Below are 17,475 nucleotides of genomic sequence, written 5' to 3' on the forward strand. Positions count from 1 at the left end.
ACATGACAGGTGCCGTCCCATGTTTACAGGGAGGAGTCTCCACAGCAGCTGTAACAAGGTAAGTGTGATGGAGGGCAGAGGAGGGGGCTGTTAAATGTGATGGTGGGCAGAGGGGGACTGTTTAGTGTGATGGAGGAGGAAACAACAAGACAGTAAATGGTATAACAGTGCAATACAGTAAACAAATAACACTACAACTCTCAACACAGCTACTGGGTTGCAAAAGGTATGTTCAGCGCAGGCTGAAACTGTGCCCATTAGCATGGGCGCAACTAACAGGTTTAGAGCCACTGAAAGAGGTGCAAAAATAATAGAGGTGTTGAGTTAACAGACAGAGAACCCAAGGAGGAGGTGCGCAGTGTTGCTAGTGAGCAAAAGTTATGGGTAATAAGATCAAGAGGGAAGATGGCCCTGCTTGCTAGAGCTTTAAATCTAAAGGGCCAGACAAACGGTTGACACATGGAGGTGAGCCAATGTAAGGGGATCTGAGGGCAAGAAGCAAGTGGGAGAAATGGAGGATGAAAGAGGGTGATATATACTAGATAGGGAAATGGTTATGTGGAGGAAAGAAGGCTTCTCTAAACAGGTGACCATTCAATGACCGTTTGAAGCTATAGAGGCTAGGGGGTAGTCTATAGAATGAGGGAGATCGTTCCAGTGGAGGGGGGTAGCATGGGAAAAATCTTTGAAAAGGGAGTGAGATGTGGTTACCAGAGGGGCTAAAATGTGAAAGTCATTGGCCAACCGTAGAGGGAGGGAGAGAGTATATATGTCGGTGAGGTTGGAGATATAGGGATCAGTGGAGTTAGAGAGGGCTCTACACTGAGTTCAAATAACCTATTTTCATGTTGGTTGTTTAAATGTGTTTTATGAAGTAATTGAGGTTTACAATTAATTGAACTTCCATACATAGATGTTATCCTATTAGAATGGTGTGAATATATTTGTCCTACAGCGTGATTATGTTTTGTGGCACTTTACATTTTTAAGGATCTTATTTTATTAATAATTAAAATCATTTGCTATTTTATCTGCGTTGGATTTGTATTTAGATTGCTTTCAGCACTATATTTTCATCTTTTTTAGTTTAATCGTTAGTTGGAGAGGGCCTTAAACTTAAGGGTTAGGAATTTGAAGCGGATTCTTTAGGGGAAGAGGAGCCAGTGTAAGGTTTGGCAGAGAGGGGAGGCAGATGTGGAGTGGCGAGTCAGGAAGTTAAGTCTAGCTGCAGCATTATATGTAGATGGAACAGGATTGAGATGAGAGGGGGGATGCCAGTAAGGAGAAGGTTGCAGTAGTCAAGAGGAGAAATGATCTGCGAGTCAATAAGAGTTTTGGTGGCATCATGGGATAGAAAGGGTCAGGTATGGGCAATTTGCAAAGCTGGAAGCGACAGGATTGGGCAAGAGATTGAATGTGAGAGGCAAAGGAGAGGGTGGAGTCAAGAATGACACCCAAGCAGTGGTGTTGGGGAACAGAGGAGATAGTGGTATTGTCAACAGGGATAGAGACGTCAGTAGGGGTCAAGAATCTTGATGGAGGGAAGACAATGAGCTTAGTTTTGACTGTGTTAAGTTTGAGACAGCGTAAGGACATCCAGGAGGATATGGCAGAGAGGCAACTGGACACCTGAGAAAGGAGTGAAGGGGAGAGATCAGGAGATGAGAGGTAGAATTGAGTGTCATTTGATTAGAGGTGGTACCAGAGGGCAAAGGAACTGATGAGTTCACCTAGGAAGAAGGTGTTCACAGAAAAATAACAGAACCCTGTGGGACTCCTACGGGAAGGATGGATGGGGGAACGAGGAGCCAGAGATAGAATCAGGGAAGTAGCATTTGGCGAGGTAGGAGGTAAACCACAAACGATTGGTGTCAGAAAGGCCAATGGTGTGAAGGGTGTGGAGTAGGAGAGTGTGATCCACGGCGTCAAAGGCCACAGACAGGTCCAGGAGGACAAGCCAGGAGAAGTCGCCCCTGGATTTGGCAGAGAGAAGATTGTTGGGGACTTTGGTCAAGGTAGTTTCTATGGAGTGGAGGCAGCAGAATCCAGATTGGAGCGAATCAAGGAGGGAGTTGTTAGGGAGGTAGCTGTTGAGATAGTTATAGACAAAGTGCTCAAGTATTTTGAGGCGAAAAGAAGAAAAGACATGGGGCTGTAGTTAGAGAGTGATGTGAGGTTAAGATTGAATTTTTAAAGAATGGGTGAGACAAGAACATGTTTAAAGGATAAGGGGAAGATTCCAGTGGAGATGGACAGATTAAAGAGCTGAGCCAGTTTGGAGCAGGCAGTGATTGAAAGGGAGTGAAGGAGGTGAGAGAGGATGGGATCCAGGGGCAGGTTGAGGATGGAGAGGATAATATAAGAAAGCACATTTTTTCACCCATAGTGGAGTGGAAGGAGCCCAAGAGGTGGTGGCTGGAGGGAGAGGAGGATGGAGTGGTAGAGTTGTCCGGGGAGTGATGGGAGGAAGAGATTTTGTGTCTGAAAATGTGTTTCATGACATTAAGTGGGAGGGGATCATCACCTCAACAAAACCCACTCAAATCAGTAAACTGACCTGCAGATGCATGATGGCACAATTCATGTGGATACACATCTGCCACAATGTGTTTTAGTGAGGTTGGCAGGGCTTAGTGTTGCAATTTTGCTGCATGTCCCCACCCACCCTGCTGCAGGTCTGTGATGTGTTGGAGAATTGCCTGTTCTTCTGGAGTCTGGGAGGTCTCTCCTAATGCAGGAGTCTCCCTGACATTCTGACATAGTTGGCAAAACTAATTTTATTGTACAACAAAGTTGAAAGAGAGAAAGATTTCTGCCACATACATACTCATGACGTGTACTGTATGTGAAAATAACATGCTAATTTTTTCAGATTGGGTGTATTAGAATCCAGACCAATAAAGAAGTTCTAATACCTGTCAAATAAGTTAAGATTACTCAATGAACTAGAAAGACTACCAGTTTTTAAAGTATTGATTTTTCAAATGGTTTACATTATTTGCTTTTATTAATTTGACTTACTTAAACCAATATAACTAATTTGTTTATAAGGACCATGACATTATTCTCTTTACATATTTGTTTTGCTTGTTGCATCATAATTAGCACTGTCAGTAAGTAGCACTGTTTGATTATGAAACATAAAAGTCACATATGTACTATCCTTAAACGGTAATTGTAAATGTTCATCAGTTCTTTATCATGTGAATTAATCAGTTCAATTCCTTCTCAGTACCATCTGACACCCTCTCTTCATTTGATCCCACGAATGAAGAAAATGTATTTACTCCCTTTTTATCTTTCTACTCTAACTCCTGTCCTGTCCTCTTGATCCTACACCCTCACAAATTAGTAGATCCTTGTGCTCATTCCACCTCTAACAAAAATCTGTAATCTCTCTCTCTCTCCACTGGTATCTTTCCATCAATATTTAAGCACACAGTGATTGCTCCTATTCTGAGAAAACAAAAAACTCATTTTTCAAATTACTACCCTATTACTTAGCTTACATGTCCCTCCAAGCCTCTCTAGAGAATTGCTTGCATTCACCTCACACAGTTTCTTACTGCAAGCAATCTATCGGATTCTCTTCAGTCAGTCTTTCGCTCACACCACCCACAGAGACTGCGTTGACCAAGGTTGTCAATGATTTCATCACAGCTAAAACTAAAGGCCATTATTATCTTCTAATTCTCCTGGATCTCTCTGCTGCATTTGACACCATTGACCACTCTCTCCTCTTAGAAACGTTACATCCCTAGGCCTTCAAGACACTCTCCTATCCTTGTTCTCATCCTACCTATATAATTGCTCATTCAGTGTTAATTTCTCTGGATCCAACTCCGCTTCCTTTATCAGTTGGAGAACCACAAGGCTCAGTCCTAGGTCCTCTGCTATTCTTTATATACATTACTTCTCTTTGAAAACGAATAAACTCCTTTGAATTTCAGTATTATCTCTATGTGGATGATACACAAATTTATCTATTATATCCTGATCTCTTGCTGTCTGTGTTGTCCCGTGTTACTGACTGTCTTTCTACCATTTCATCTTGGATGTCCTCTCGCCAACTCAAACTCAATCTTTCAAAAACAGAGTTAACATTATTCCCACCCACCAACAGAAGTTTCCTGCCTGACATTTCTATTTCTGTTGACAACCTGACCATAAATTCCACCCCGCAAGCTCGCTGCCTAGGTGTAATCCTTGACTCTGCTTTGTTCCCCACATCGACTCTATTTGTCTACATTGTTGCATGCATTTAAAAAACATTTTCTGAATACATACATATCTCACATAAAACACTGCAAAACTTTAATTCACTCACTCTTCATCTCTTGCATTGATTATTGCAATTCCCTCTTTACTGGTCTTCCCCAAATCAGACTCTTACCCCTACAATCTATTTTCCATGCTACGACTAGATTGATTTTCCCTTCAAATTGAAGCCACTCTGAGCCACTTTGTCAGTCTCTACATCAAATCCAACATAAAATTCTTCTTCTAACATGCAAAGCCATCAACAAAATTGCATGAACATACATCTCATCACTTGTCTTAATATATCTCCAAGCTCGACATCTTCGTTCTGCACAAGATCTGCATCTCTCATCACATGCTCCGTTTTCGGTTACAAGACTTTATTCGGGCTGCACCCACTTTGTTGAATTCCCTCCCTTGCACAATAAGTCTTTCCTCTAGTCTTCAAACCTTCAAGCATTCTCTTAAAACCCACCTTTTCAGGCAAGCTTATAATATTCCTTAACCACATTGTACATAGTTAACACACAACAACGACCCTATGACTAACATTGTTGTGTGACTGGATCATATAGCCCACTAAGTTCTTTTTACCTTTGCATTCTATCTGGACCAATATACAATATGTTGCACTTACCCTCATGTATCAAACTCTCATTGTCCCATAGATTAATAAAGAACTGGAAGTTGCTCAAATCAATTTATAGGCTATAACAGGTGCATGAAAGGGTGGGGTTATCCTAAAAGGAAAAAACACAGACAAATTCCCCCAGCACACTGCTATAGCCAGCAACAGATCTGCTATTTCTACTGTAGATAAAAATGCAAAAGTCTCGGTTGCACACATTTGCAAATGTATGTTTAAGCCACCCACCTCTCCACGGTGCTTTTGCTAATAGGGTGGTCCTACTCTAAACAATGAGAGTCCCATATATTTGGGCCATACATATGTGTTTTTAAATTGAGAGCTAACTTACCAAAGAGGTACCCCAGAAACCTCCAAATAGCAATCCAATGTCAGTACTCCCCCTCAGCTACTGACACCAACATGCCTCTCAGACAAATAAAGAACTGGAAGTTGCTCAAATCAATTTATAGGCTATAACAGGTGCATGAAAGGGTGGGGTTATCCTAAAAGGAAAAAACACAGACAAATTCCCCCAGCACACATTGTCCCATAGATTGTAAGCTTGCGAGCAGGGCCTTCTCTGTCTGTATGTATTACCCAGTATCGTATTATTACTGTGTTTGTTCCCAATTGTAAAGTGCTGTGGATTTTACTGGTGCTATATAAATAAATGTTGATGATGATGATACATATCTGTTTATTTGTTTCAGACTAACAATCCTACTATAGCTGTGGACGTTGTTGTAACCATTGACGATCTTTTTAAGGCTCTACATTGTGCAATGGTAATTTAATTATATTTCATTTTTTCTGCATTAATGTATCAAAATGCCTGCAATGCAAACTTGATAAGGTTGTTGTTGCATAAAAAGTAAACAAATAAAAATATTTGTGAAGAGAAATTTAGAGACAATCCGAACAATGTTTGTGCCTAGCAATGCACATTTTATTTTAAAATTACACAGTGCAAAATGTTTTGTTTGTCTGTTTGATTCAAAGCACTGTAACACTTCTCTTGTGCTGTACTTTTCAGCACAGTTAATGACATTTATGTAACATCCATTAAATGTTTTTTTTTTCTCATAGACAACAAGTTCTGTAATGTTAGTGCAAAACTGGCACAGTGAAAAGTAATTTTATTGATTACTTTTAATTTTAAAATGAATATGTGTAGATTATCTGTTGTCTGTATGTTATGTTCTCCTTGAAGATTTTCCAAGTTTATTACAATGTTTTTTTCACTTCTGTGAATTTCTTCTTTTAATATAGAAATATAAATGATCACCATTTTATTAGTATGGTTTAAGTGATTATGAATATAGTATTTATATTATAAAAAAAACACTGAAATGTGTTATTTTGCGTTCTTTTTCAGGCTAAGATTTATTCCCACGATAGATTCGATCTTGTCGCTGTACTCAATGGACAGCTCTCTAGTATGGTAATTATGCTAAATATTCATATAAATCAGGGGAGTGCAACCTTTTTTTGGTTCAAGGAACAGGTTGTTAGATTTCCCTTTAAATGCTCATTTTTCTTGTCAAATGAACAAATAATACATTTCCAAAAAATTACATGCAAAAATTAACAAAAATATTACTGGTTGAACACTTTTAAGAAAAGCATTGTGACAGTGTTTTTTTTCTTTTTCAGGATCCTTTGCTTGGTAACTGTCGTAAATTCGTTATAGAAAATACTGCCAGATTCTGTGGAATTAAACCTGATCTAGAACATTTTAGGTTTGTTGGCACGCTTCTTGGCACTGTTGGTAAATTAGTAACTCATTTGACTGAAGAAGTTTTTGGAGTACTTACTGGACTAATTGGTGGACTACCTGGTTGATTAACCTCTACAACTAATTCCAGGTAGATATTTTATTTTCCTATAGTAAGTATTAAACATAAACAACTTGAACTTTTCTATCCACCCATCCATCCAACAGAAAAGCTTATAGTCACTTTGGAACTCTAGAAATGGAATATATAATTATTAATATTATTATGGTTTATATGTTTGACACCACATTCCAGTCAGCATCTACTGTTGTACTGTATAAAAACGAAGAGTATAAGAACTTCTCCATATATCCCTACAAACAATCCACTTATCTTAAATTACCTTTCTTGATACCATCACAAAAATACTAGTGATCTATCGAACAACTGTATAGTCCCACTTGAGTAACCGAAAGTGAGGTGCAACACTACTAATACCGATATCATCTTGTCAGGACACATTCACGCCATTTGTTTTCTGTGACAGCCTCAGATCAGGAATACTGTGAGAAGATGGAGCCCAAAACGCAGCAGGGGAAAAGGGCTCTGGTCACTCGTTATGCTGTAAGGAAAAGGGGAAATATGGGAGGGGCAGCTCCACAAGGTGAGTGCACCACGAGACCAGCCCTTGCCGGGCTATACTCATGGAAGCGGGTGTAAAACGGTGACTCCCTCTATCCCTGCTTCTCCAGGGGTTCTCACTCACAGGGGTCTAGCAAAGACCTTGTCTGACAGCCAATGCATGTAAGACAAGGGAGACCAAGCCACACACAACAATCCCTTCCCCAACACCCCAGGTACTCACCAAATCCTAAGGGACCACTACGGGATGCACCGTACCCTTTGTCTCCTCAAACAGAAATCTCCCACTGACACATCCTCAGCCGCCCGGGTCCACTGAAATCGGTTGCTCCACAGGCCTCTGCCCGCGGCCCGAACTCCAGCTGTTACACTCGCCTTGGGGGGCTCAGGACTTTAGATGTCAAGTGTCCCCTACACAACCAGAGACCGAGCGTCCCACTCACTTATAGGCCTGCTCCTCTCTACACTGAAGGGCCATGCGCCCTGCTACACTCTCAAGGGCCTTGCGTCCTGCTAACTCTAGCTATGGGCCTTGCGCCCAGATAAACCCCAGGACCTGCTACCCTTCCTCACTGGGGCCTAAAGCCCAGACTAGCCTAAGGGCCTCGTGCCCTACCTGAACCAAGGGCCTTGTGCCCTGCCTGAACCAAGGGCCTCATGCCCTGCTTGAACCAAGGGCCTTGAGCCCTGCCTATTCTAAGGGCCTCGAGCCCTGCCTACGCTGAGGGCCTCGTGCCCCATAACAAAACCTACCTTGCACCTAACTGCCCAGCGCCTTATGCCCATCTAGCGCAGCACAGGTCTAGTGCCCGGGAAAAAGCCTAAAGGCTTTATGCTCGACCTAAGTATCTTTATACTCACCTGTTCCGCGAAGGAAACTCTGCTTGGCTCGCCATCTTCGGGTCTTCCAGACCCTCCAGCCGGTGGCACCTTTTCTCCTCTTTGGCGCTTGTGTCCCTGTTGTCTTCTTTGCAGGGGGCTCTTAGCCCTTAAAAGAACTCCCCGCTGGTGAGCTCTTCTTTGGCTTGATCCCGGGTCTTCTTCCTTTTTTCCGGCAGGCTTCTCTTGCGGTGTCTTCTTTGCTTCTGGTGCCGTTCCAGCGACGTCCATCTCCCTCCGCCACCAGACTGTTCTGCCAAGATGGCAGTGCCTAGCGGCTTATAAAGCCATGGACGCACTGACATCATTGGTCATCGCCGCGAGCCCTGATTGGCTTGCGACGGCACCAAAAGTGCAAATGTCTGCCCAACGATTGGCCAGTAGTGGGAAGTGAGCCCTGATTGGCTCACTTGCCCATGGCCACCGGGACCTGCAAGGAAAGAAGGAGAATACTCACCACTGGAACGGTGATTAATTTCCTTCTTTTTCCTTCTTCTCCCTCTTCACGGGCACCTCATCCGCGGGGTACCTCTCCACATTAACATAAAGGACCCTCCAGCCACACGAACAAACCTTGCCTGCTGTAGGTATATCTCTACAGATTAAGCTGACATCCTTCTGCTTCAGTTTACCTTTGAGAGGACATAAAGTTGTGTCGAGAAGCTAGAGATCTGGCCAACGGCGAGTGTTGCCTTCATAGAGGTTGGTGCTGCATGACAGTTACTGAGCACCTCTCTGTCTGATCTTCCTCTGGGTCAGAGACACAGCATTGCACAATCTCCTGTTAATTGTCATCTAGGATCATTTGTTGCTGAACTGACAGGTCTGATAGCTAATAGATCTCCGGACACCATAACCACCTATTATCTGGTCCTCACTGTGATATACTTCTGTGTGCTCACTCCCTTATCGCAGTAATAATCCTCACAAATCACTGATAGATCAATTACATAATCACCAGATTATATTTCAATTATACCCACTTTAATTGAACAATTATTACAGTCTAACTGCATAACTTTATCTTGGCACCAAAACACCTTTCCAACTGTAATTACAGTGTAACACAGCGTGACAGGGGATCCTAAACTGAAGAGAACTTAACATATATCACTACCTGTGTATTCAGTTTTTTTGTTCATCCCTATAGCACTGCTATACTTGTTCAACATCATCAGAAAACATTATAAGAAATGCCCCCTTTTTAAACGATCTGTGGGTTTTGTTTTATTTTTTGGGGGGGAAAGGGGGGGGGGGTTCCTCCTTCTGATCACCGTCTGTGTATACTATTGCAGTAACATCTGTTCTGCCATCTACTGGTAGCTCTCTGAACAACACGATCTGATTGATGCTGTGATTTAACTTGGATGCACACTGCCATCAAGTGGTGACTTAGTATATTTAAACTGTAGTGAACTATTCACAGTACACCACAACACATTTTGATCACAGTGAGATATTAAGCCTTTCCCACCTAAAACTACTAATAATTTTGCAAGATTTACTGTTCAATAACAAAGTGACACAAGATGTTACCTCCACTATAAATACAATGATTGTGGGGAATCCAATCTCATTTTAATGTGTTAAACAGTGACTCACATGTCTTAACATTTATTGGGAAGCCCTCTAAAGTGCTACTCAACATATTTGAATTGATTTTGATCTATACATATACACTGATTTGAATATTAAATCAGCCAGAAATATCCAATCATTCTCATATGCCGGCTCACATCTGCAGATGTACCAGGCAGGGCCGCCTTCAGTAATCATAGGGCCTAGTACGGCCCCCCGATGAGCGCCCCACCATGAGCAAAAGCAACACAGACTTACCTGGGGCCCCGCTGGTCTCCGCTACTCTGTCTTCAGCCTGGCTGTCACCGTGACAGCCAGGCACCAGGATGCGATCGCAGGGGTGGAGGAATCATTCCACCTGCGATCATGTGATCTGCCTGTGACAGCTAGATCACATGATCGCAGGTGCAATGAATCCTCCACCCCTGTGATCGCATCCTGGTGCCTGGCTGTCACGGTGACAGCCAGCCTGAAGACAGAGTAACGGAGACCAGCGGGGCCCCAGGTAAGACTGTGCTGCGCTGTTGTACCAGGCCCCCTGGTGAGCCCGGGCCCGGTATAACAGTACCCCCCGTACCCCCCTGATGGCGGCCCTGGTACCAGGACTTTGCTCCTTCAACACTGAAACAACGCAGAGATCTCATCAATGTAACGAAAGTTTTATATAACCACTCAGTCAAATACAAATGGGGCTTTCCCTTCCAACTAATCGTTTTCAAAGATAGCCAAAACCACTCGGTGAAAACACCAGACCAAGGCTTTGACTTGCTCAAAAATTTCAGCCTCCTACAGAACTCTTGAGTCTTCCACTTCAAATGCATTGTCTCAACAAAGATCCTCTGCTCCGACTCCTGTTTGGTAGCAGGCATTATCAGCAGGCATTAGCAGGAATATAACTTGACTCCAGTTTTCTTGTTCTCTTTATTAAATTTCCTATGAGATTTAAGTAATCTTTTTACACTAACTATGACTACTATTAAATGTTTCTCTGGTATTTAAAATTATTCACAAGCTCATTGCGTGCGCTACTTTACTCAAAACCTATGTGAGATTAGATAATATGCCCACACCATTTCTCTGTTGAATTTTTAGTTAGAAAGTGAGGTGTCAAATTAAGTAACTTTAGATCTGGAGTTCCCACTTATTCTCTGACTAAAGTTAAGTGAGTTTGTCCAGTTTTAGTTAATTATACTTGTTTATACAATTAATGTTTATATTGTTGAAATGTTTTAGTTTCAATTTACCTATTGTTCATATTATGTTATTTATATCTCTTTGATCAATATTTATGGGTTAATCTCCAAAATCCACACCTCTTTTACTTGCACCCATGTGCACGGAATTTCTCTTATTTGCAGATTTGACCCATTCGCCATATGCCCAACAAATAACCTCCGTCCGTATCATCTTCACTATCATACAGATGGTATCACACAGTTCACTGTATCGCTTTTTTTTTAGACCCTGATACTCGCTCTAAGTTCAGGGTCACCATTTCCTTCCCGCCCTCTCCTCCTCGTGTGTTTAGCCCTACCCGCAACCCATTCGCACAAAGTCACCTTTCTCACCACTAACGAAGATTCTGCCACTAACTTTAAACCACCATGTCTCTCAAAATATTGTCTCTTAATGTCAATGGTATAAATTCACCAAATAAATGCACAATGGCATTACATTTTTTTAAACGCCAAGACCCCGACTTAATTTTTTTAACTTCAATAGTATTTTATTTTTTCAGACTTAATTTTTTTGCAAGAGACACATTTTAAAGATTCACATCCCACATTAGCTTCTAAATCTTATCCTCATGCTTACTACTCATCTGCAAATGTGAAACGTAGAGGCACAGCAATACATTAATACACCATAGAGTTCCACTAACTATTGACTCATAGATTTATGATGCTCTTGATAGATATATTATCCTCAAAGGGTTTTTAGGCCAAACTGCAGTAACTTTAGCTGCAATATATGCTCCAAACGTGCAGCAGGGAGCCTTCTGTGCCAACTTCTTTCAACAATTATCTGACTCTACAAATCACACGACTATCATAGGAGGGGACTTAATATTGCACTAGATCCAACACATGATAGATCCACCCAAACACACATCTATACAGGTCATACTAAAGAATCCTGTAAACTAAAAGCCTAGTTAAAATCATACAATCTATACGACGCCTTACGAATATTGTAGCCCTCAGCCAGAGCTTACATGCATTATTCGGCCCCCCATGACTTATATTCAAGAATAGATTATTTTTTTGTAGACCACTTAACAACTCAGAAACTAAGGGAGGTCCAGGTTCTTCCTGTGTCCTGGTCTGATCATGAAGCTATTGAATTATTGCTACTTTTAGCTCAGCATTCACAAGTCTGCCCCAGATGGTGTCTCAATGAATCATTACTCCTTAATCAAGAGCATATTCATCAGATATCTCAGGATATCACTGACTACATTGCTCACAATAACTCTGCAGAGATATCACAATCTATTCTATGGGAAGCCCATAAGATTACGATCCATGGTACACTTATCAAAATGACAGCGACAGAGAGACGTAAAGAGAAAGAGCGCATACAGGTTCTAGAGCAACAAATACAACAAACAATGTCACTCTACCAAATCCATCCCAAAAAACATTTGAATACCAAAATCTTATCACTTAAAGGGCAACTAAATCAAATATTATCCAAAAAGGCTGCAAAAACACTTTTATGGGTCCAACAAAAATATTGTGAAAAAGGAGATAAAGCCGATACCATTCTTGCATGTAAACTTCGTGCCTGGCGCACACGAAATAAAATAATGTCACTGAAAACATCCACAGGTTCTCTCCTTTATGACCCTCAAAATATGGCACAGAGATTTCAGGAATACTATGCTTCCCTCTACAATTTGCACGCAACAATGGATGATCCAAACTTGCTTAAGGAAAATATTAAGATCTATCTTCGCTCATGTTGACTCCCCAAACTCCCTAGAATACAATTAGCATCGCTCAACAAGGAAATCACATCAGAGGAGATCACTAAGGCTATCAAAACATTAAAATGTCAGTCTGCCCCTGGCCCTGACAGGTTTACTGCTATATACTATAAAAAATTTGCTGACCAGTTGATCCCCATGCTCACAGGGTTATTCATCTTAGAGGGAGGCAAATTTGACCGGGCCACCACTGGAGCAGGAATGGTGATTATACCCAAACCAGATCGAGATCCAACTGAGGCGAGTAGTTATAGACCCATATCTCTTCTTAATGTACATTTAAAGCTTTTTTCAAAAATACTAGCAAATAGATTGGGTACTGTCCTCCCCTCACTTGTCCACCCAGATCAAGTTGGTTTTATACCGGGAAGGCAGGCTTCCGACATTAGCAGAAGGATAATTAACTTGATCCATATAGCTAACAGTACATCTCTTCTTGCTCTAGTAGTCGCTTTAGATGCTGAAAAGGCCTTTGATAGAGTGGCTTGGCCTTTCATGCAGCATACCCTGATCAGCATGGGATCCAAGGGGAATAGAGGAATATCAGCCCTATATCATAATCCTACAGACTCAGTATTAGCTAATGGACACGTAGCCCCCTCTTTGACATAAACAACGGAATATGCCAGGGATGCCCTCTATCCCCGTTACCTTTCGCTCTTATTATGGAACCCCTAGCAGTGAAAATTAGAAATAACCCTGACATCACAGGCATCCCTACAAACTCAAGATCATAAGATTGCGCTATATGCAGATGATGTTATATTAACAGTATCTAAATCGCACATATCCCTACCTAACCTCTTTAAAGAAATATCTAACTATAGTTCTCTATCAAACTATAAAATAAGCGCAGATAAATATGAAATCCTGGACCTTAATATGCCTCAACAGGACTTTCAAAATCTCAAAGCTAATTGTAACTTACGCTGGCAACATAAATAGATCAAGTATCTCGGGGTTTTATCTAACAAAGAATTACTCCCAACTGTGTTTCAACAACTTTCCTAGACTCATCAACACAATAAAATCTGATTTAGCACAATGGAATAAACTCCTTATCTCCTCTATTGACTGCATGGCCTCTGTCAAAATGAACATTTTACCCAGACTACTTTACTTGTGGCAAACTCTTCCAATCCCAGTTCCCACACACGTACTTAAGCACCTGCAACAAACACTTTCCAAATTTATTTGAGCGGGACGTAAATCCAGGGTACGAATACAAATTCTTACTAAACATCAAATTAACGGAGGTCTTGGCCTCCCAAATATATTAAAATACTATCAAGCAACGCACATGTCCCAATCTATTCTTTGGCACTGCCCCCCCTATCATAGAGTATGGACTCTTATTGAGTCTGATATGCTTCAGTTATACTCTCCTTATTTACTGCTTTGGATCCCACCCCAACACAGGACCAGACGATTAGCTCAATTCCCCACAACACAATTTTCCATTTCCATATGGGACCAGGTAACCAGGTCATACAAATTGTGATCTAATTATCCTCTATCATTCCCACTGTGGAACAATAAAAAATTTGCACCAGGTTTGGACCATAAAATGTTTCATCATTGGACTTTGCATAACTAACTCTTTGTATGGGACCTAGCCCCAATGACATTTTTCCCTATATTCTCAGCTCTCAAGACACGATTAGACTTACCACACAAAATATTCTATCAATATTTCCAAATCATTTTTTCTCTCCACCACCTCTCGGAACAATGCTCGCCTCTAGAATCTCTGTGTCGCAATTCTCCAAATACCAGGGGCCCAATATCTACTCTGTATCAACTGATTAACAACTTTAGTCTACCAGATAAAGAACCCCATGAAATATACTGGGAACAGGATGCAGGAGAGACCCTGACTCCCAAAGAGTGGTCAAAAATTAAATCTAATTTAACTAAGGCATCAATTTCAATTAGAATAAAGAATAATTCCTTCAAACTCTTCTATAGATGGTATTTGGTCCCCTCCCATCTACATGCTATATTTCCTAATTTCTAATTCCACAGAACGATGTTGGAGAGGATGTGGGTTGCGTGGTACCTTGCTGCATATTTGGTGGAATATACAACCCTATTGGCTACAAATCCATACTCTTATTGAATCTATTGCTCGGGTTAAAATGCCTGACTCCCCGCCAGGGCCGGATTAACCATAGGGCTAACTGGGCTACAGCCCAGGGGCCTATGGCATCCAGGGGGCCCTTGAAAATGCTCAGCAGCAGTATTGATCGGTCTGGGACGGGGGCGCCCCCGGCGCGATCAATGCTGCTGAGCACTTTCACTGCGGTCCTTCTCCGGTGCGCTGTAGTCTCCTTACGGAGGAGATCTTGTGAGTCTCACTCTCACGAGATCTCCTCAGTAAAAAGCATACAGCGCGCTGGAGAAGGAGGTAAGTGCCAGGGAAGGGGGGAGATGCGGGGGCGCGGGCAGCTCGGATCACGGGGGGGGCGCGGGCAGCTCGGATCACGGGGGGGGGGGGGGTGCGGGCAGCTCGGATCACGGGGGGGGGGGGCCCTCACGGGGGAATGGAGGCCCTCTTAGCCCAGGGGCCTCCATTCCCTTAATCCGGCCCTGCTCCCCGCTATATTCTCTTCTTCCTAGACCGTTGCCTGACACCATCCAGTCTATGCAAAAGCTCATCAAACATATCTTAAGTGGGGCTAAATGTCTAATAGCTGCATATTGGAACCGCCCCCCCACAATATCTGCCACCATCAACACAATTTGATCAGTTTATCGAATGGAAAGCATATCAGCTTTTCTTAATGACACAAGTAAATTTCCAAAACACATGATCTTCCTGGATGAATCATTATGAAGCCGAACCTCCACTAACAACCGTATGACACATCTCATTATTATAATTCCCAATTTACAACAGTCCTGGTGACTTACACCAACCCCTCCAGATATACACATGACTTAAATACTCCTCTCCACTCTTAAATATCACTTTATTTCTCCTTCAAAACTACTTTAACATCACAAATAAGATAAACCTCCAACATCTGTAAGCTCCAATGGGGCAGGGACTGATGTGAATGAGTTCTCTGTAAAGCGCTGCGGAATCAGTGGCGCTATATAAATAAATGATGATGATGATGATGATGAACATCTCCCCCTCAATCTGTCAATTCCCTCTTCAACCCCTGTGAGCCTTCTTCAATGTTTATTCTCTCTTTTATTGTCAATGCCTTCTTTTAATAACATGTATTGTTTGATAGGTATTGAATGTGTTGAAAATGAATAAAATATTTTATTTTTTTTAAAAAAAGAAGAATATGCCAGGTAACTTGGTATACTCTTGGTATACTCTTGGTATACTTAGTGGCTCTTTAATGGAGAGAGAAAGATCTGGAGCAAAATGCCACTGGGTTTAGTGATGCTTTAGAAACTTTTCATATCATGGGTTTGGAGACACATAATGGTATGGAAGTCAATTACATGATGTAACAAATGACCTGTAATTAACCACATACCACTCTTTTCTGCCAGGAAAGCCTCATATTTGTAGTTTTCTGATGTTTCTTCAGTCACGATTGCTGAAAACAATGATTTTTTTCATACAGGAACTGGTTCACCCCTTTAAATGTTGGCATCAAATGTTATTGTGTGCATTTCACTGTCCAATCTAAGCTGATCTGGAAATAATAGTGTTATAAACTGATTTTGTTTGTACAAATCCATTGTGCAGGGCTGCGGATAGCAGCAGATTTTCAAAATATCTCTTCAGTGGTCAGCTCTCATTAACACAAACTTATCATGCTTTCCTTTTCTCACCACTCAGCTTAGAGGGAACATTGGTGCATTGTGATAGAACTGTTAACACTGATTATTATTTTAAAATCACGTTGCTTACTCTATAACTAATAATGTATTATAAGATACTGTAGTTTTCCTAACACACAATGACATTACCTTCAACCATAATTTTATTTTCCAGGCACCACCGTGATTTGCCTGAGCAGGACAAGAAGTCGATATGTCCTTAGAGTGAATCTTTCTTGATAAATTCTCTAAACAACTGTCAATGATTTACTTTTATTTACTGTTTCCCAATGAATAAAGTAGCCATGTAGAACTGCATTTAGTTTATACTGTAATTATTATTATTAATATTATCTTTTAATTATAAGACGCCATATGGCTTCTGCAGTGCTGTAAATAGGGGCTATAGTATACAACAAGATTGCAAAATTACAGATAAGAACAATGGGTAGGGATAGCGATATGTAAATATGTAAATAAACAAAACTAATTTGCGCTCCAAGCAGTGGCGGATCCAGGGGGGGGGAGCTTGCTGCCGGCGGCTGCACAATATGTGCAGGTCCGCTCGGCAGTGACAGTGTGCTGCCCGGCTGCTCTGATTGTGTTTAAAACACAATCACAGCAGCCAGGCAGCACATTGTCACTGCCGAGCGGACCTGCACATATTGTGCAGCCGCCGGCAGCCTTGAAGTAAAAAAGGGGGCGGGGCCTAAATTGCCCCCCCCCTAAATCGCCCGGGGTAGGATACTGTTCTAGATCCGCCCCTGGCTCCAAGAAACAGGAGCAGACAAAAGAATGAATGGAAAGAGTGATGGCGCTGATTTCCTTCCATGAAAAAAAACAACAAAAAAACAAATCCAGTAACAGTCTGAAAAAAAACAAGTTGTTTAAAACAAAAGTGATGAATGATGATACTTATTTTAGTGCATTATCTCCAGACAGATAGGCAGAATAATAAATGCATGGATGCAATTAACATAACAAATCACGTGGCATAC

The 17,475-nt window shown here is 41.6% G+C and overlaps 1 protein-coding gene across 1 annotated transcript in view; it reads left to right on the forward strand.

Annotated features, from left to right (window-relative positions):
• Nucleotides 1-16,795, forward strand: part of LOC142107561 (uncharacterized) — a 34,248-nt gene extending 17,453 nt beyond the window's left edge. Inside the window, exons 7-10 of the mRNA XM_075191061.1 lie at nucleotides 5,599-5,673; nucleotides 6,264-6,329; nucleotides 6,542-6,753; nucleotides 16,653-16,795. Coding sequence (XP_075047162.1) covers nucleotides 5,599-5,673; nucleotides 6,264-6,329; nucleotides 6,542-6,730 — 330 coding nt within the window. The 3' untranslated portion in view covers nucleotides 6,731-6,753; nucleotides 16,653-16,795. The remainder of the gene's footprint in view (nucleotides 1-5,598; nucleotides 5,674-6,263; nucleotides 6,330-6,541; nucleotides 6,754-16,652) is intronic.
• The last annotated feature ends 680 nt before the right edge of the window (nucleotides 16,796-17,475 follow it).

The sequence above is a fragment of the Mixophyes fleayi genome, chromosome 11 (assembly GCF_038048845.1).
Source record: "Mixophyes fleayi isolate aMixFle1 chromosome 11, aMixFle1.hap1, whole genome shotgun sequence".
Lineage (NCBI taxonomy): Eukaryota > Metazoa > Chordata > Amphibia > Anura > Limnodynastidae > Mixophyes > Mixophyes fleayi.